This window comes from Lethenteron reissneri, chromosome 12, assembly GCF_015708825.2.
Source record: "Lethenteron reissneri isolate LAM-NWPU_2019-01 chromosome 12, ASM1570882v1, whole genome shotgun sequence".
In the NCBI taxonomy this organism is placed as follows: domain Eukaryota; kingdom Metazoa; phylum Chordata; class Hyperoartia; order Petromyzontiformes; family Petromyzontidae; genus Lethenteron; species Lethenteron reissneri.
The window spans coordinates 4,388,929-4,408,876 of record NC_083790.1 but is presented as its reverse complement, the minus strand read 5'-3'; the positions used below and the strand labels follow the sequence as shown (position 1 = coordinate 4,408,876).

At 43.2% G+C, this 19,948-nt stretch overlaps 1 protein-coding gene across 25 annotated transcripts in view; it reads left to right on the top strand.

Moving 5' to 3' along the window:
* Nucleotides 1-19,948, top strand: part of LOC133341773 (dynamin-1-like) — a 59,245-nt gene that overhangs the window by 22,340 nt on the left and 16,957 nt on the right. For 11 of the 25 annotated variants that reach the window (XM_061550477.1, XM_061550475.1, XM_061550478.1 and 8 more), the window contains exons 10-17: nucleotides 188-326; nucleotides 1,350-1,436; nucleotides 2,444-2,514; nucleotides 3,336-3,390; nucleotides 3,792-3,803; nucleotides 6,923-7,036; nucleotides 16,055-16,167; nucleotides 17,249-17,360. In XM_061550477.1, the coding sequence (XP_061406461.1) occupies nucleotides 188-326; nucleotides 1,350-1,436; nucleotides 2,444-2,514; nucleotides 3,336-3,390; nucleotides 3,792-3,803; nucleotides 6,923-7,036; nucleotides 16,055-16,167; nucleotides 17,249-17,360 (703 nt within the window). Of the gene's footprint in view, nucleotides 1-187; nucleotides 327-1,349; nucleotides 1,437-2,443; nucleotides 2,515-3,335; nucleotides 3,391-3,791; nucleotides 3,804-4,808; nucleotides 4,845-6,922; nucleotides 7,037-16,054; nucleotides 16,168-17,248; nucleotides 17,361-19,948 lie in introns of all 25 variants that reach the window. The other 14 variants (XM_061550483.1, XM_061550479.1, XM_061550471.1 and 11 more) reach the window with 4 other exon arrangements.

Sequence of the window (19,948 nt, the reverse complement as noted above, 5' to 3'; positions counted from 1 at the left end):
TCAAAATCTGTCACCTATTTAACATGTCATGCCTTCAACGCACAAATATTTCTCTACCTTGCATCCTTTTGCTCCACCACTGCTGCCCCCTCACATTTCCTTACCCCCACCGCTACCTTGCATCTCTTTTCGAATTTCTGCCTGAACATTACCTCCCCCCCCCCCCCAAACCCATGCTGTGCTATAGAACGGGACTTTTCACCCCTGACCTTGCCTTTGAAGCCATAGTGAAAAAGCAGATCCAAAAGCTGAAGGAACCCTGCCTGAAATGTGTAGACTTGGTGGTGGGTGAACTCACCACTGTGATCAGAAAGTGCAGCGAAAAGGTAACTCGCAGTGCCCATTGGGAGCTACTGTGGTTTGACCGTGAAACACAACCCCCCACTCTCTCTTTAATCTGACACTTGAAGTCCACCTCTCTCTTGCTCTCATAAGTGTTCAATTGAAGCTGTTTAGCTCACGGTTATGTTTTTTTGTTTAGAGTCTTTTTGTTTTTTGTTCTTCCAATTGGTTTTGGAACGTTTGCATAATTATTCATCGAAACACTTGTTTTCCGCCTCCAAGATATGTTAACGGAGGGCAATAGTCATCTAAATTAGTCTTCGAAAACTTTTAACGGACTTTTTAATTTAATAAAAAATCATATTTGTTAAATTTTTTCGGCGGTGCTGATGTGTAAAATATGGTATATTCTTTAGAGTGATCTTCTGTTGAGTTTCTTCACGATTGCTTTGTCCTCTGCTCTTTGTTTCTCATTGCCGAGTGACTAATTTATTCAGATCTCATGCATGGAACTAAAACTGCTTGTGTTTGCCTGATTTTTTTGATAACACATGCATGGGAAATGGCACAAACGCTACCTGATGGCATGGTTGGTTGGCATAAGGCTTCAAACAGTAATGTATTATATAATCTGAATCTTTTGGTAATGTAAAATGGCTAAAATATTTTGTGTAGGCATGTAAAAATTCACTATTCACCATACATCCATGCACAATTGATTATATACAATTCATACAAACGCTATGCTGGTGTTTCATTTATGCTCGGGAGCGGGGGTGTGGGTTACAACACTTACAAATTAAACAGGACACAAAAAAACCCCGCAAAATTAAGGTGGCAAATTTACACAAACTGATCTTTAAATTTGAATCGCTATGTTTGATTGTGACAGTTCATTCAACTGCTTTGGCTGTGCAGTTGAGTCATTACATGCCTACTTAATATTCTGGTGCCACTTTAGAGAAGTTGTGAACAGACACTTTTTAATATTCGAAACATACTGCAGATTTGCACTGCTCTACCTGGTACTGCAGTGTCTCCCCCCCCTTTCTGTGTTGCCCGCGTAGTTGGGCAGCTACCCCAGGCTGCGTGACGACACAGACCGGATAGTGACAACGTACATCCGCGAGCGGGAGGGGCGTACCAAGGACCAGGTAACTCTAGTACAGGCCCTGTACTGCTTGTTATAACGTTGAAGACGTGGGCTAAAATTAATCCACTATTATTTGTAAACCGCATGCACTCGTGTACTTGACTTTTTGCTCGAATGAGCATGGGAGAGTGATCATTGTTTTAGAAAGCTTGTGCACTTATTGCTGTAGAATTGAAATCGCAGAAAAATGGAACATGATAATTGTAAGTAGAAGGTTTTTGTTTTCTATTTGGACCAACGAAGTAGCATTGTTTCAAGTTAAATTGTTAGAAAGCCAAGCAATTTTGACTTTATTGTAGAAATTGTCATGTCTCGCATCGCTGACTTTATTCAACATTGGGGTCTCGTAGATGCCTTCATTCTCATTCCATGTCAAAATGGAAAGAAAGTTACGTACACTATATTACACCATGACACGCAATGTTGTGGGCTCGTGGTTATTCTATCTTCTTGATCGCAGTAGCAGTTATTTATTTTACACTGTGAGATATGGGGTGCCTAAGTGTGCCTAAAATATTCTCGGGCACAAGGATGGGTGCTTTTATAATTAACGTTGGAATGTGAGCATTGTATGACTCGCCAGCCACCGACAATCATCTTTAACAAGCGACTTGTACCATAATAGCTTTGATGTTAAGGCCTGTGTCCTGTTATAAAATAACATGCGAATTATACTAGAAAAAAAGTTTCATACAGCCCTTTTGTCAATCCACTGATGTATTTCTCGCAGCGACTTTTGCCGAGCTATCGAACAAAGATGGTAACTGCATCGCACGCCTTCAGATGCGTTTCTGCGGCCGTCTGGAATGCTCTTCCTATCGATATTAGGAAGCCACTGGAGCAATGCACTTTTAAATATAGATTGAAAACTAATTTCTTCACAACTGCTGTTAGTGTATAGTTTGTTGTACTTCCCCACCTCACCTCCGATTAGCATGGTTGGCTACGTATAGTGCAAAATAAATTCAACATGCATACAAATTATGATATTTATTTTTCCCCAACCAGGTGTTGCTTCTAATTGACATCCAGCTGGCGTACATGAACACCAACCATGAGGATTTCATTGGATTTTCCAAGTGAGTGAGAACATCCTTTCAGTGTCCTTGGTCACTGTCTCAGTCACCAGACTCATTGCGTTCATCTCCAAGAGTTATATGTGTGAGGAGAAGGTGGCCGGGTGGTAATCGTCTTTCACCGCTGAGGTCCTGGGCTCGAATGCAGGTGATTAAAGTATGTTCTCAAGTGTAGCGAGTCGGTCTCAGCCAATGACTGTACAAAATAACTCGTCACTTCGTCTGGCGAAATTCCAGCCCCAAGAGAAAAAAAACATCTATATTATCACCGTGTACTGATAATTTATTTGTAGCAGGCCATGTGAGAGAGTGCCTCAGTATGTGGATCAACCGGATACTTTCAGAGACCTCAAGTCGTTCAGAGTCGTTTTCTGCCGAAAGTTGCACTCGAATATGGGGTTATGTACGGCTCGGCGAGAGTTCACAATGATTGCTTGGTCTCATGATAAGAGATACCTATGCCACAACTGGGACAAACATGAAAACACATTTTTTTTAATATTGCTTTTGTGTATGACTTAAGTCGGTGCAACATGACAGTGAAGATGCAATGGACGCCTACATTTTTCCATTTAACCGGTGACACATTTTATCGCAGCTGACCTCTTAACTGTTGCTTGTTATTATTGTAAATCATGGACAATTTGTCCAAAATTTTAAATGGATGGACTAAACTACAGTTAGAGCTGCAGCTGCGTTGAGGTATTATTCTGTTACATACTCTTTGGTTCTTTCGGTAAAGTCGCGTAGGTATGAAATAAGATTCTGTTGCATGTTTTGTGTGATATATTTTCTTGTCTGATGGTGCCATTTTTATGCTCCAGTGCCCAGCAGCGAACCAGCCAGCCCGTTGCTAAGAAGAAGGCACCTGGCAATCAGGTAATTGACTGGTGTACAGCAGGTAAAATAAAAAAAAACCAATAAGCAACTTGTGAGGCTTTACCAGATGCCACACTGCCACACTGTGGCCAAAACGAGTATAACATGTTTTTTGTACAGGGTGCTCAATTGTTTAACACGCGGGCATTTCTTCAAAGTGACACGTGGTGTTCCCAGCCACTTTACAAAGGCTCACTTCACCTCTGGTAACTGGGGTTGAGAAAATCCCCAAGAAGATCATCGCATTGCTGATTAAGGAACCCTTAACTGCATGATTTTGCCGTGTTTGCCAAACTATTTCCTGTGGTCAAAATCTTTTTGTTAATTTGCTCATCTTATTTTTTGTTGTTTGCAATGGTTGCTATCAACCTACATTCTTGCTGTGTGCATGGTGCTGTCAGGATGAACTAATGGTGAGTACTTAACGCTAAAAGGCATGCTTCTCTGTAGGTCCTTTCATTTCAAGGTGACAGTGCTCCCATTGCCAACACTGATCTTAAGTTCAACATTAATGCATGTACATTAGCCTCAGCTGATGTTGGAAGTGGCTAGGTTGGACGTGTGACGAATGCACACCATAAAAAATGAACATTCAATCTACCTGGCCACATTTTATTGTTGGTGTTCTAACAAAACAAAACCTGGCTTGCTCGTGATTGGTCAGTCAGACCGATCTGGGCCCCACTTATAAAAGTCATTGTCTCCGCCATAATTTCATTGCCATAGCATTGTAATCATTATTTCGGCTTATGATAATTGTTGCTATTTTTTATTTTATATTTAAATGGATCATTCAACAGGGTAGTTGTTTTATTTAATACATTTTCAATAAGTATATTAATAGAATACATTAAGTAAAACATGAAAACGTTTGACTTTTTGATCAGTGTTACATTGTCATAAGCCATAAGGCAATGGAGCATGTGTACATTGTTAGACGCCTTATTTGGCCAAATATACAAATGCATAAGCACCGTCCAAACAGTATAGAAATATAATTTGTATTTGCTTTTTTCAGTTGCCAAAATTGTAGAATAGATGATGTTTTCATGTATTCTACGCACACAACTTTTTTTAAAATTTAGGTTTTGCTTTTTCAGTAGTTGTAGATGCAGTCTACATACATAAAATACAGATATATGTATTCATGTGCGTACGTCAACAGCGTCTACGTGTTCAATTTGTTGTAGTAAGAACTATGTTGCCTGCCGTTTTTTTTCTTTGGTTATATCTTTCTTGTGACTGCATGTAATTTGAAACAGCTAAATTTGACTGCTCTAATCAGGCAAATCCTTCAAAAAAATGAACTGACTTAAGCCTTTTGTGTGCTCTCCCCCCTTACGCCCTACATAATCCTTTGCAATGAGGTCACTTGGGCTCAATGGGCATGATCAGTTTTCGTGTTGTACTTTTTCCAGCTGCAGGGTGCCCGCCCCTCTCTTCCAGAGCAAATTGTATGAGCTAAGTAAAGCTTGTAAATGTCTGCCCCCTCGCTATTAATTTGCGTTTAGCCCGAGTCTATGCGCAGCGGCTCCCGTCTTTGCTACAGCTGATTCCAGGATGATTGAGCATTGATCGATGAAGCCACGTTTATAGAAAGTGTATAAAGAGGACCAATTTAGGCTCAGAGGCGACCGAATTGCAGTTCTCTCCCCCCCCCTGCATACCACAGCTGTATCAAAGCCCTGTGGCTGTCTCCCTGCCCTCTAACAACCAGCGCAAGCCCACAATTGTTCTAATATTTTGACGTACAAATGGCTATACTGGCTCATGCCTACTTCATGCCTTAAAATGTCTTATTGCGTATTAATGAGAAACTAACCAGCCTCCATCTAAAAAGTGGCTTTTCGTTAACCAACTAACCAAAAGGCTTTGAGTTTATTAAAGTTCATTTTGCATGCCCTTACAAGACTAACCATAAAAAACGTTAGCCCTGCTTCATCACAAATTGTAGACAATACATCAATGTCTTGTCCAAAGGTATATATTTTTTACTAAACCAAATGAAGACTTGGGGTTATTATCATTATCTAATAGGCATTCTTCATTGAGTAAATTAACGTTTAAAATATATATTTTATTTTCATCCACCACCCTTCCACCACCTCCAATCAAAGGTCCTTGGAGATGGGGTGTGTATGAACTACATATGTGATTACAGGTCAACTCGACATCACCACTTGTGGCTCGTTTACACGGACTGCCTGTTTGTACTGTGGATAAATATGAGACAGGATTGGGCAGTGATTTCATCCATGCCTCGGCAGCAGGGCACAGTGGTCACGCTTATGGAGAGTGTTGTTTTGTCGAACGTTTAACATCTGCAAGTAAGCAGACATGCTTAACCAAGTCCCCAGCTAACACTGGACACATGACCTGAAGGGGCAAGTGGTAAGATTGGTCAAGTTTTTTTTATTTTGTTTTTGGAATGGAAAATTCCAAACACTGCCCCAATCCCCCCCTCCCCCTCACCAATTCCCCTGCCATTTCTCACACCCTGACAAGTTAAACGGTCAAACAATCTTGGCATCACAAACTCTGAAAGTGAAAGCAAATGAATGAATAAATAAATGACGATTGAAATGGGGTACACGTAGGAGAGTGTATAGATGTCACGTTTTGAGTTCACCTTTGGTTGAGCCGCATTCTTTTTTTGGACATTGTGTGTGTGTGTGTGTTATGTTTTCAGCATTGTGTGTTGTAGAAAGGCTTCCACATGTGTGTGTTCAGTCTTCAGTTAACATAGTTTCATGATATTAAAATCTACGTGGATCATTGTCAGATGTAGCACAGTGGCATTTGCTTATGTTGCCGACATTACTGTGTTTTTAATATGTGCATTCCGTGATTGTAGTGTTCTCTGTTAGGTAGTGCATAGGAAGTGGCCATTATTAAATGTAAATGTTTGGTAATTTGAGAAAAGAACAGGACTTGGTAAATTATCCAAAGCAACTTATTGAAGCAATTGCCCTTTATTGCACTAGCAGATGCTAATGTTTACTAGACATTTATACCACTGCATTTTACATCAATTCATAACAATCAGACATTGTTGCCAAGTTCTACGTGTTTTTCTAAGTGAATTATCACTTATTTTTTTGCATTGAAACGTGGCTGTTAAAATAATGTTTTGTTTTACTAAAAGAAGGTATTTCATGAGTGACATGCCCCATCGCTGTACAATTCAAATACAGCTGTCACTCGGAGGACCTGTAGTCAGGGCCGCCCAGATTGGTGACAGGGTGGTGGTGGGGGTGGCCGGGAATTTGCTCTCACAAAATAGGGCCCCGCAACAACAACAATGTTTTTTTGTTGCTCATAAACAATTGCGCCCTTCGTGGAATTCTGTCCAGGGCCTCCATGCCCACCCTGGGCCTTCAGGAACTTCTTGAGCAGCCCTGCCTGCAGACATCGCCATGATTTGTGTATGCCGCTGATGATCGTTTTGGAACTCATCGCCACCGTTGTGCCATGCTTTCCGTTGTACCTTCCTTGCCCACGGTCCTTATCCCTTACCTGCGAACCTTTGTAGGTGATCAGAAAGGGCTGGCTCACAATTAACAACATTGGCATCATGAAAGGTGGCTCGAAGGAGTACTGGTTTGTGCTGTCCGCCGAAAGTCTCTCCTGGTACAAGGACGAGGAGGTACGTTCTCCTCCGCACCTACTCGTGTGTGTCGTGCTTGTGCGCGTGCGTGCGTGCACATGCCCAACCCTCTATATATGTTAGTCTTGGTTGCATTCACACGTGTTTGTATATCCCCACAGCATGCTGGCTGTGCGCATCATAAAGGTTTCTCAAGTACCCTCATGGGGTGGAGAAAATACAAGCGTTTGCTGTGTGGGCTGTGCTAAAATGCAAACATTTAACGTGTGTACAGATGGTGGAATTGTTGATTCATTTTAATGTTGGTGCTGCTGCTGCTGCAATGTGTTCAATTGTGTCTGGAGTATGTGTCACAGATCTGTTACCATTACCGTTTTAGAGCATTTTGAGACAGGAAGTTTGTATAGCCAGAATACCTGGAACCAATGCAGAGAATTAACAACAGTGTATATATTACAGCTTATCACAATACGTTACTTTGGCCACATTTCAGGGTTTTTTTCCCCAAGCTGTACAGTCTTCCATCCATGACTCCTTTGTGAAAGTTTTGTAACCATAATTGATCTCTAATTATGGTTATCTCATGATTCACGCAGGCTGAAGATGCTCGCTTGCTTTGATTTGTCACCATTTCACAAATGATGTGGTTGGACTGCACCACAAAGGTCATTTAAATTTGGCCATTGCGGAGGTGTTCCTTTGTCCCCGTGCCTTTCAAATCATGCACCCTGGGGTACAATGACAATTTCCTGAGTGCGCGCTTACCGTTTATCAGTGCACGGCCAGGCGTGATGTGTGGTGAAATCACTTGCTCTAGTTCGTCCTCGTCAGGTGAGAGGCGGCGTGGTGGCTCCTGGATTATTGGATGACTAAAATTTACAGTGTTCATAATGTATGCCGCTATAGCAAGGATATATTTAGGCTATCTCAAGAATTATGTTGTGTGAATTGAATTCAAATGATTACAGTGTGCTGTAATTCTTTTGTTTTATAGTACTGTATCTCTCCTTACCTGTTGTCGCAATGATTACTAACCTCACCCTTGTGGTTTGATATCACAAGTCTGCACGTTCAGATACATCTCAGCTGCTTTGTTTTAATCTTTTTAAAATTCTCTCCGATAAAACCCGATATTTTTAAAATTTTAAACCCTTTCATTTAAACCAGTTTGTCGTTTGGGATTGGAAAAGCACAAATAAGAAAAAAAACCTCCCATCACCTTTGGTGGGTCACCAGCAGTTGTTAACCAGACAATGATTTTTCCATCGCGAAGACTCTGCACAGTTTATTTTGGCGACTGTGCGCTTTAAATTGTGATCTTTCCACTGAAAGTCACACAAATTGTGCTTTGTTACATGGTGAGAAGAAAGGAATGTATAAACGGCACAATATTTGTGGTGAGGTTCAGCCCAAGTGCACCCCGCACGGAGGCCTCACGAGGAACCAGCCAGAGAGGCAGAGAGGAAAGGGAGAGGGGGAGGAAAGACAGGAAATTGTTCAGCAGAAAGAAAAGCAAACTGCTCACTCTTCTGAGAATGGCTCATTTTATTCCCCCCTCCTCCTCCTTCCATGATTTAGGTTGATTTTTTTACAGTGAGCTGCAGCGATTGAGAGATTCCATATTTATAGCCATTGTTGAGACTATGCCTCTTATTTACATTTTGTCTTGAGAATCTGTCAAAGTTAATCCACAAAACCCATAGATAACTATGGCAGTAAAGGATGGCTGCAGAAGTTAAACATCTGCTCCCTCCTCCTTCAAACATGCAGTCCAAGCTATCTAATGTCATTTTCCTTTGTTCTTCTTAAGTTACGTAGCTTTATCATGACATTTTTTCCCCCACAAATGAATACACTTAAAACTTTCCCTTTTTTGCGTTACTTTATAACATCAGAAAATGTGCGTGTACACCGAGTAGTATATCTCGAAAAATGAATACTGCGAAAACAAGTAAAAAGAAAATCACATATTTCATGAGGCATTTTCAAAATATATTTTTTATTTTGTCACAACTCATAATAAAAAGCACGACTCTAGTGGACGCATTCAATTGTTTTAGCGACTCGTAAAGCATTCCCGAGTGCGGTTAAGTAACTAGCCGTTTTGAAAATGGAGCTATCTCATGAATAGCATATGTGGTCTCGTAATTGCCTTGTGCACCCACTGGGGAGCTACATTGTTGATGAGCTGTGGAGGAGAACACTGCAGGCGTTGGGTTTGGAGGTCTTCGTTGGGGATGCCCATGGGGGTCAGGGTTCGGCTGGGAGTGTGCGTTTCCTTAACCCCCACCACAGCCTCTCTCAGAAAAAGCAACTTGAGAGAGAAAAAAAATCAACGTCTCCCTTTGTGGTTTTTGCGTTGTTGTTGTTGTGATAAAAAAAAATACCTTCTAGATTTTAAATACCCTTTGCCCATTCTTCTTTGCGTCATTGGAGCAAAGTTTAATTTTGCAAACTTTAAAAAGTTCTGTTTGGTTATCAACTAGACAAAATCACTTGTAATTTTTCAGCAGTTATGTAAAATCACACCTCATTACCTTTTAGTTGTAAAAAAACAAACCATAAACTTTTCAGACTTGAGTTATTAACTCGGTTTTATTTTGCCGATTTCACAACATGAACACAGAATCCAAAATATTTTGACATTTACTAACAACGAAACTGCAAAAAGACTGAAATTATTGCGACGTTGCTATATCTACTGAAAACGAGCAATGGAATCGTACAACAACAAAACTGATCCGTGAAGTGATTTTCCTTACAACAGAGTCATAGTTTTTGAGATGAATGGCCGTGCTCAGTCTAACCAATGTGCAGACTACTGTACAACATTAACCTCCTGAACAGGTAGTCTGAACACTGGGGAGACGGAACGGCAATTCTTCATCTTGTCTTCATCGCTGGTGCCCTCTTCAATTCGTTATAGTTTTTCCACCGCCACCAAGCAGAATGTCATTGCGTCTGCTGTAAGAAGACGAGAAAATAACCCGCAAGAAAAAACAAAATTGAACAAAACGCAAAGGCTAGAATTCATTCGGAGCTCCGTAAATTGTGCGGCATATTTAGCGCTCAAATACCCGTACCATGCAGAGTTCGCTAAACCCGTCCTCGCGTCTACCGCAAGCTGAAAAGCAGACGTCGTGAATCTCTTTTAAAGTGCAGCGCCAACGACCGAAATCCGCGCGAGCGCAACAAAAGAGAAGCAGAGGCGAAAATGCGAGCTGCCTTCGTCGCAACCAACCTGGGGGAAGAGCGCGCAAAAGGAGCACTCGCTGCTGCCCGAGCGCGAGGCACCCGGGCTCCCGACCGGGCCGCGCAAACGGGGGCAGCGTGCGCTCCCGTCTCCTCCTCGCGAGCCACCCGGGGTTGCTGGTGGTCCGTCTTAAGATGGAGTGAGGGAAAGTCTCATGGCCGACGACTCTCCGAGTGAAGTCGCAGATGTGCAGCGACGACGTGGCACGGCCCAGCTGATTGGTTCATGCTGCTTTGTGGTTAACCCCTTATTTCCCCCCCCTCCCCTCCCCTGCGCTTTTCCATTATTTCCATATGTTAGCAGGACGTACTCGAGTTTCCTAAAATTCCTTTTAAAAAGGTATATTACCCCGGAATGCTCGTCCTGCATACAGTGCAGGAAGCCAGGACTCTGAGTCAATTATTTGATTTCGTATTTACGCCTATTTTTATTTCAGACAAATTTTATTAAGAAATTTACAGATTAACTTTGTGGCTCCGCACCTCGCAGAATCGCACACATTTGCTTGTGAGCCACCATATGTTACACACGCGCCCGCAAAATCATGCCTATGGAATCCTGACCCTTAAAAAATAAAATGTTTAGCTCGGCACGCGGAGACAAACGTTAATCTCGTCGACCGCTTTCAAACTTTTTCCTTCCATTTTGCATGCGTGTCCTTTTCCCTCTCGGTAAATCCACAGCATCTACAAAAATGGGTTAAACTGCTCACAGTTTACAGGAAATGTGTCAGCGCCGGTATGACCAATAGTAAGACGCACAGGCTCCAAATGATCCCCCACCCCAATTCAAGCATCTCTGGGGACAAGGGAAGTAAACTGAAGGCCTCCAGCACCCCCTCACCCCCCCCCTCACCAAACCCCCCAACTCGCAAGCCCAAGCCACCGCTGAGCTTGGCAGGAGGTTTTCAAGTAATGGTTTCCAGATGTCCCGAGTTTCTTGTCTTGAACTCTGGATTCTTGCGGAGGCTTTTCTTGTGGCCTGCTGCTTAGCGGTAAGATATAGTACAAAATAAGTGGCCCACTATATATATTTTTGTTAATTTTGACAGTGCCTTATATGTAAAGTAAAGATTTCAATCTGAGGGTAACGCCCACATGGAAAGATGGAATTCTGTAATGTCTCCACATCCTTTAGAACTGCCGTGGGCAAACACTCTAAAAATAAATGTGGAAAATGTGTCAGAAAAAGTAAAGCTTTGGAGAGTTATGCCGTACGTAAATGTATCCTATGCTCAGCTGGTGCTTATGAGCATGCCTGTTGGCACAAGAGAACATTAACGGGCGCTTTCGAAACCTACGCCTTCCCCCATCCCACCCCCACTTTATTAGGTTATTAAATGTGTCGCCGGTATATTTATTTGATGTGATTATATATATATATTCCCCATATTTAGCGCTTTCATAAGACGCAAGACTGTGTTGCAGCCCAACAGCAGTAGTTGGAATGAGCAGAGATATGTTGGTAAAGAATTAGGGGGAAAAGTCGGCCCCATTATTTGAGTGATTGTGCTGCAGCTTTTTATCAGTACGAGTTGCTCAAACTTTGAGCGGGTTGTGTTTATAATATAACCTAATTGAGCCAGAGGATTTTTTTTTACTTCAAGTTTACGTTTCCTATAGGTTTCCTTCTTGGAGGACAGGCAGGGGCACAGAACTGCCTGCTCCCCGCCGTAGGCTGAGAAATTATTCATTCAACGTTACGAGTCGAACTTAAAACAAATTTTGACCCATTACTGGCGCTCGGAAAGGTTTGAGAATGGCAATATAATGCTCGGGATTCATTATTACTACTACTTTAATCAACCTCGATCTATTCACTACTGGATGAAGGCCCCTTCGCAAGCCGTTGCCATCTCTTACGTTCTTGCAAGGCAACGATTCATCCGGCTCTTGCATGAGATCGTTTCATCGCTCCATCTCCACAGTGGACGTCCTCTTGGTCGTATTTTCTCATTGGGCTGCCACTCTGTCATTAGTCTCAACCATCTGCTTTTATCTACTCCTACTACTATGCACATAACACAAAAAAAATCTTGCAATGAATTTGCTTCGAGTACAAAAAATTGGGGCGATGTTTTTTAGATCACGTTTACCAGTACTGGTGCGCTCTGTTCATGTGCACATTTGTAGGGGTATCACGGGCACTGCGATCAGTGTAGGGATGTACTGGTGCATTGATTCTTAAGCTTACACGATACACGTGCCGAAATTGCGTGATTTATTTTTGGTTTTGTACGTCGCGTGGGTGGAGCGGTGGCGCTGTGGTTAGCACGCACCATGAACCCTGTGACCCGACTTAGCTTAGCGGCCACGGCTAACGTCACTGGTGAGCGATGTCCGAACCCGTCCTGGGTGCCCCTTCGCACACCAGCACAGCCCAGCTCGGTGAAGAAGGGTCAGACATCCCCCACGGTGAGACGTGGATTGTGGGGGGTCTTCAGTTGTGATTTTTTTTTATATATACGTTGTATGTAATGGGTTCCCATGACCCCTGCAGCTGCTGGAGGCTGCTACGGTAAACCAGTGTTAAAACAAAAAAAGTTATTGATTCTAGAATCGAATCGTGACATTTCATGGAATCGCCAGGGAGGTTTGAATGATTAACACCCTCGGTTACCAGAACTGCAGTTACGTGATCCACACATCACATTGCTACAATTTATAATGGCACAGCATGCGATATTTTTTTAAATAGTGTTTTAGAGTATCAATGTGTAAATAAAGCTGCGCCTACGTGGCGTGTGCTGCCACCTTCAGTGTGCAGTTGGTCTGAAAGCTACTTTAGGTGCATTTTATAAACAATCTAACTAACACTGCAGTGAAATGATTCAATAAGATGCATCAAATGGCAATTGTATATTTTGTGTGATTCTAACTGAGAAAAGGGGCTTAATAATACTGGAGTTCTTATGAGACGAATGTTTTTCTAACGGCTCTTGTGAGTGTCGAGTTACGGTCGTGGCGCGTCTCGGATATGAAAAAGTTTGCGTTTCAGCGCTAGCATTGTAGTTTGGGACTTTTAATGCCATTACCTTGGCTTTTGTTATAATTTTTGAGCATTGCTCTCGCAGGCTGTCTAAAATATCTTTTAATTTGGCCCCCTGGTTTGTGTATGCGTCCCATTTGAAGTCACATGTGCAGAAAGAGCCAGACTGAGAGAAAAACAGACTCACAGGAAGTGATACATAACTTGTTGGCTTCTTGCCCCCGTCACATGAGAGGAAAGGGGGAAAGCGATCGTTGCAGAAACTGCAGAAGTCCACTCCGTGCAGGTTCCGTGTGGGGGAAACGCGCAGTGTGGAGGAATGCGTTTCATTAACGTTGTTTGTGTCCATAAGCTTAGTTGATGACATGCTGCCATTGGTGTAACGTTTGGCACACTTGGCTTGCAATCCAGAGGTCACGGGTTCAATTCGATCTCCTGGCGCGGCAGCTGGACTAACTGGCAAGTTTTTAGCAAATCCTAGTCCGCCCCCCCCCCCCCCCCCCCGTCTCTGTCCACACAGCGGTATAAATGGCTGTACCGTATTGAGTCGGTCGGCGGGTTCGCCCGCGTGTGGTGTGCAGCCACCCCCACCACTTCCAAGAGTGTCTGGCTGGCGCGGAAGAGTAGGCCAAAATATACTTCAGAAGGATTGTCTTACGCTTCTCGTGAGAGTCCTTTCTGCCAGCAGCGGTGCGAACAAGTAATTCCAGGGCTGCATCTTGACCATTACTTAGTTTGTCCCTCATCAGTCACAGCTGCAGCAGCCAAACTGGAATTGATAACACTGTGAGAGCAATCATGACATTTTGTTTATTGCCTGCACTTGGATAATTCAATTGTTGTCGTGTTCGAATACATTTTCAACTTCATACCCTCACATTTTTTTCGGCTAATATATTTCTTTGTCTTCATTAAATGTAAATGTCACGTATCTACTTATTTTTTCATAGTTTATGTATAAATGGGGGTTGTAGCAGTGGAGCAGTTGTTAATGCACTGCCCTATGAACTTGGCAACCTGAATTTGATTCCCGGCCACAACTGATGCTAGTGGGGAGTGATTAACGAACTAGTTGTGTGTTCCCCCTTAACCAACTTGCACTGACCAGAGGGGGTGAAGTATGTTGAAAACGTATCCCCATGACCAACAGTGTTAGGCAGGCTTTCATCTCATAGTGGATTAACAAACGGCCACCCGTACATTCGTAGGTGACGAAAAATGTATTTGTGAATAACGCTTCCATCTAGACTCGCCATCGTTGAGTAAAAAAATTGTCGAGGATAGTCTGAGGGTGGTGGAGATAAACAGGAAATGTGGGCAAGGATTCTTGGCTTTTGGCCACCGGAAGAGGGCCAGACCAGGAGGAATTCCAGGCAGATATGGAAAAAAGTGTCAGATACTAAATGTGCATAAGAAGAGAGAGAAAAAAGAGGGTACGACATGCTGGCATCGTCAAGGCCAAGTGTCTCTCTACTTTTTTTTTGGTTTGAAACGAGCGCATGCGCTCTTGCTGCCCACCCCAGAGTGCCACGGGTAGCACGTACTTTTTTTGAGGCTCTAGTTCTTGAGCTTTTTAAAACCCATGGCAAATCTTAGATTCTCTAAGTGTCTCTCTGTCCTCTTAGGAGAAATGTTCTTTTGAGTTATAAATGTGTAATGTGGTTTAAAAAAAATATCAAAGGTGTCTTTTAAGAGTTAAGCTTTGGCTGCTCGCAACTTAATTCTCAGATAAAAAAAAATGGAAATTTCCACCATTGCCCAAAAAATAGCTGACAGTTACAGGCGTGGTTTATGGAGACCTGATCACCTTGTTTTTAAAGTCTGTTGAACGTTCCATCGTGCTTTTTCTGGCCAAGCGAAGACGATATATTTTAATAGGTTTGTGTTAATCATCGCAATTTAACAAAGGGTTTAAACAGTTCCAATTAATGCAGGAATTGTGCTGGGGTCTCGCAGGAGAGCCTGCAAGCGGGAGGGGGGGGGGGTGAAAAATGAAACTAGCAACCGGTGAATTTCATTACCTATATGCATACTGTACAGAAAGACTGAGTAAAAAGACAGACTTTCAGACGTAGACCGGAAAGCGTAGGCTGCTGGCAGGCGACCCAACGGCGAGTCAGAACCAGATGGAAAATGTTGCCGTTACAAACTGTTTGGATAATGCAGCTCTACGGCAGCCTGGGACCCATAGCCGCTTGCTTGGATTTGTTGTCCGCTGGTGGTTCACTCTTTGTTGTTTATTAAACAATAACCATCCACTCTTGTCTCAGACACGGCGAAGGCATTTCTTTCCCTCCGGGAATATATATTTTTTTACACGAGAATCTACATTTCAAACGGCTGACGAATTTTTTTTTTAAGAGTTCCCGGCCTTTTCCTCCTCACCAAAAAAAATCTACTAATTGCGTCTTGACTTTTAGAATCGTGGTAATTGTAGCTGGGTTTTTCTTTGTCTCCCTATGGTAAAACTTAACAGCCACCACACACTGTGTACCTCTGTGTTCGTGCATAACGGTTATTTTCTGACCATTACATATTTTTACGCTGTGCATTTGAAAAAAAAAAAGTTTCACTGTACTCCACGTCTGTTTTCATGTTATAATTATTGTTGAGCACTTCACGATACATCCTTACGTTGTGGTTCCCTCACTGCCCCCCCCCCCAACTCTCCCCTGCCCTGCCCTTTGTTAATGAGACCTGTCATTACCCCAACGCCGTTTGAGCACAAAGAGACCCCAGTTTCTGGTAAGAATAACATTAGGTCATGTGTGTGCTTTGATTAACGCTGTTTGTGGCATGCGCTGTACGTTTCGCAGGAGAAAGAAAAGAAGTACATGCTTCCGCTGGACAACCTGCAGCTGAGGGACATGGAGAAGGGCGGGTTCATGTCCAGCAAGCACATATTTGCCATCTTCAACACGGAGCAGAGGTTAGACGATGATTTTGTCCGAAGAGACAACTCCCATTTTCAAAGCATTTTGTACGCAAGATACGCGATACAGTTCAACATGGCAGCTTCCGGCTCACCGGAGACGCGGATATGTGGCTATCTCTGTCAAATGACGTTTTATACACCATGCGCAAATAGGTTACTGGTAAAAAAAATATGTGCAAATGCTCAAAATGTGGCGAAAAATGCATCGCTCTGCTTGCGGAAGTGCAAATGCAGACGAGGTTAAGAACACGTTGCTGAATGCGAAAAGGGTCGGATTTGTGAATGTCAACAGAGGTTACAGTTACAACGAGCAGCAATGGGTGCGGGCGGAGACGCCAGCACGGGTATGTGATGTTATACTGTATTATACAAACAAAGGTGGATTTTGCGGTCCTGGATGTCAATTGAAGATGCCATGTGTCCCATCTGAGTTCTTTTTTTACCGCGAAGACCTGCAAATCCATGCCTTGTTGGGGAAAACGAATTTGTTAAAAATAGCGTGTGCCGTATAGTAACTTTCCTTTACCTCGGAACCATTCATCACGATTAACCAGCGGTCGCTCGTCTTCATCCGTGAGAACGTCTTGTCGAAACGAGTACAAGTTAGCATCGAATTCGACTCTTGCCAGCTATACACTATTGCAGCAGCAGTGTGGGTCCCCACAGCCAGAGTTTGAACCCAACCCGGGAGGCACCTTCGCAGCGGCCTCCTGCTGCCTGCCCCAAAATGTGTGCGCACCGTTGGGAATTGTGGCTTGGTATCCCCCTGCCTCAAGTGTTGCCGTCGTGTATATTTTAATACTTTTATTTATGCTTGGCCTTCTGCTGTGCAGTGTCAGGGGAGCTCATGTGAGACAAATGGCGGCTGAGCAATTGGCCCATTATAGTTACAATAATGACAACAGACTCTTTCCTCCTCGCACGTGTGTTTGTTTGCAAATGCGTTTTTGTGTGTGGTGTGCGCGACAACGCTCGGCAGAACTGAATTTGCAGAGCACTCCGCCGGTGCGCATCATCCGCTCTCTCAGCTCTCTCGTGCGTGCGTGCGCGTGACTCCGTTTTGTGTCGCGCTTAGGAATGTGTACAAGGATTATCGGCAGCTGGAGCTGGCTTGCGAAGGCCAAGAGGAGGTGGACAGCTGGAAGGCCTCTTTCCTCCGTGCCGGAGTCTACCCCGAGCGCAGAACAGTAAGCGACCATAGATGACATACGCCTTTGCATGCTTACGCACACACGCGTCCCACGGAGGCACGTTAAAATCTGAAGGGAGAACGCTGGAAATGAACACGCGCGTTATTTTGAAACTCCTTTTTATGGCCCCTGTTTCCGTCCGCCTTCCCCCTCTTTTCCCCCCCCCCTCTCCTCTTTTTTTCAACAGCCACGTCAAGTTACCCAAATTGTGTTTCCATGTAGTTTGGTGACGATTCAACAGTGCATTTTTAAATTATTATTTTCGATTCCCACAAACATTTGCCTGTTTAATGTTGCGTTGTTGGCCACGCATGGCCAACTCTTGTTTTTAATGTTTTGTTATCAAATTTATGCCAAAGACATTGTTATCTGTACAGATTGTGGATTAGCTCTTGACTCATGAGGAGCGGTGGCTTTTCTCATGCGGCGTGCCGTACATGAGCCTATACCAATATTATTTACATCCTTCCGAGCCAATTTAGAACGTTATTTATGAGTGGACAATAACTCTTCATATCAACTTCATTTGGATTGCGGAGATGTTAAAGGGGCCTGTGTCCAAACCACTTGATGTGCCCGATCTCATCAGATCTCGGAAACTTAGCAGGTTTGAGGCAGGGTAGTGCTTGGATGGGTGACCACATGCATAGAACAGATGTTGTAGGCTGCTGCTGGCCTACTTTGTCAGCAGAGAGAGTGCAGAAAATTATAATATCGTACTCTATAGTGTGTCAACTTTTATGCCCGCTGGCCTTCACCAACCAGCGTGGTGAAGTACGGTCAAAAACTAACTTTTGCCCACTGTCGTTCGTGATTCGGAGATGGCGGCGGTATTTAAAACCCGCCTCAACATGTGTTTATTCTCTTTTGTGATTCTCTCAATTCGTTTTTATTTGTCTTCATTTTCCACCCCTTGCCCTATGCTATTTTGTCTGCGACGCACAGCGCCTTGAATACCGAGTAGAAAGGCGCTTTATACATGTAATTTGTTATAATTATTATTATGAACTGCAGTGTGTTAAAGAGTCCCTCATCCAGCAGTGGATTGATATCTTCACAATAGTGCAAATGGCAAGGGTTATCTTTGAATCTTGGGAGCGGTAATGGCTCCTATCTAAAGCAGGAGCAGTCTCGTTGCGTGTTAAGCTAGGGTTTTTCCTCGGCAATTTGAGCCTTTTTCATTTAGCATGGAAAAATAAACTAGCTGGGAATATATATACTTTTAAAAATGTGAATATAGATCGAATCTGTATCATCTTAACCTAATGGTAGTTGTAATCCCACCCTCTGTTCTGAAAGTATTTGCCGACCACCAACTGAATTTGAGAGTTGTAGTAATGTGAGGAGGCTTTTGTTACTGGATGACGGCCAACCTTCCTATGAGGGGGGTCTCCCTCATAGGCAGGTTGTGTTCTGTCTGCCGCCGAGCTGTAATGCGTCACGAGGGAGAGGGACTGATTCACGGACGTATTTACAGTCAGCCGCGGATGACAAACAAGACTCAAAATTGAAGAAATGAACATGTTCTCCTTGCACTTTATTTATGTGCATCGCGCATAGATGGCCGCACAAAATCGGTTTTAAACGTGACGAGCCGTGGACACGATCAGCAACTTAATATCTTAAACTTGTGCACGCAAATCGGGACGTCTGTAGGAAAGCGGCACGTCCTTCACACAAAGATAGGAAACACGGCCCTCGTTTATTCTCCTTGCAAATACGTTGAAGTGCATTATCAACTAGCAAGTACATTACGGTCTACCAAGCCTGGTTTTTTTGAGTGTGTGTTGACCACCATAAAAATGTGTGCTTGCGGTATTGGGGGAGTGTGGGTGGGGGGAAACGTTTTTAATGAGCTCATGTTGTTCCCCGCTCGTGGGAAATTTGTGTGGTTCGTGAGCGCCTTGGTGACTGATTGAGGCATTTTGGTGGGATTTGCGGCCTTTATAATGTGGCTTGCAAGTGCTCGGCATTCTTTTGGGAGCATGAAGCCACCGCTCGTCACAAGAGCTCTGCTCGCCCGCTGCCAGCAACTTGTATAAACATCCAGGCCAGATGTCTGCTGAACGTGCCGACCAACACAAACAATGGCTAAAAGGCACAATTATCATAGCTTGAATGAGCTCTTGACTTCCATTCCTGTGCAGTATTCCAACAGAACTTTCAATTAAACATTCTCGTCAGTTTTGTTTTTTTTTCTCTCGGTTCGATTGCCCAATAACCCTCATTCATTCTTAATAATTGTATTGTGAAATATCTGTGGACCATATCTAAGATGACACGAGAGAACAATGTGGAGACTCGAGTTGAGAGCGCTTCACATTTAAACCCTGAAATGGTACGTGGAAAGTTTTAAATCATCGTTCTCAAAAAACAAAAAGCAGGTTTTCTTTTTCAAGAGAAACCAAACATTGGCCCAGTTTTTAGCTTGAAATGAATTAAATTAAGAGTAAAATGAAAACACCTGCTTTTTTTCAAACATTCAAGAACAAAATAGCCACATTAACAGTCCAACAAGTAGTTGTGCGTACACTTTTCCGTTCGCACGTCTACACAGTGGTTGGTAGCTTTGTAAGCCTGATGGC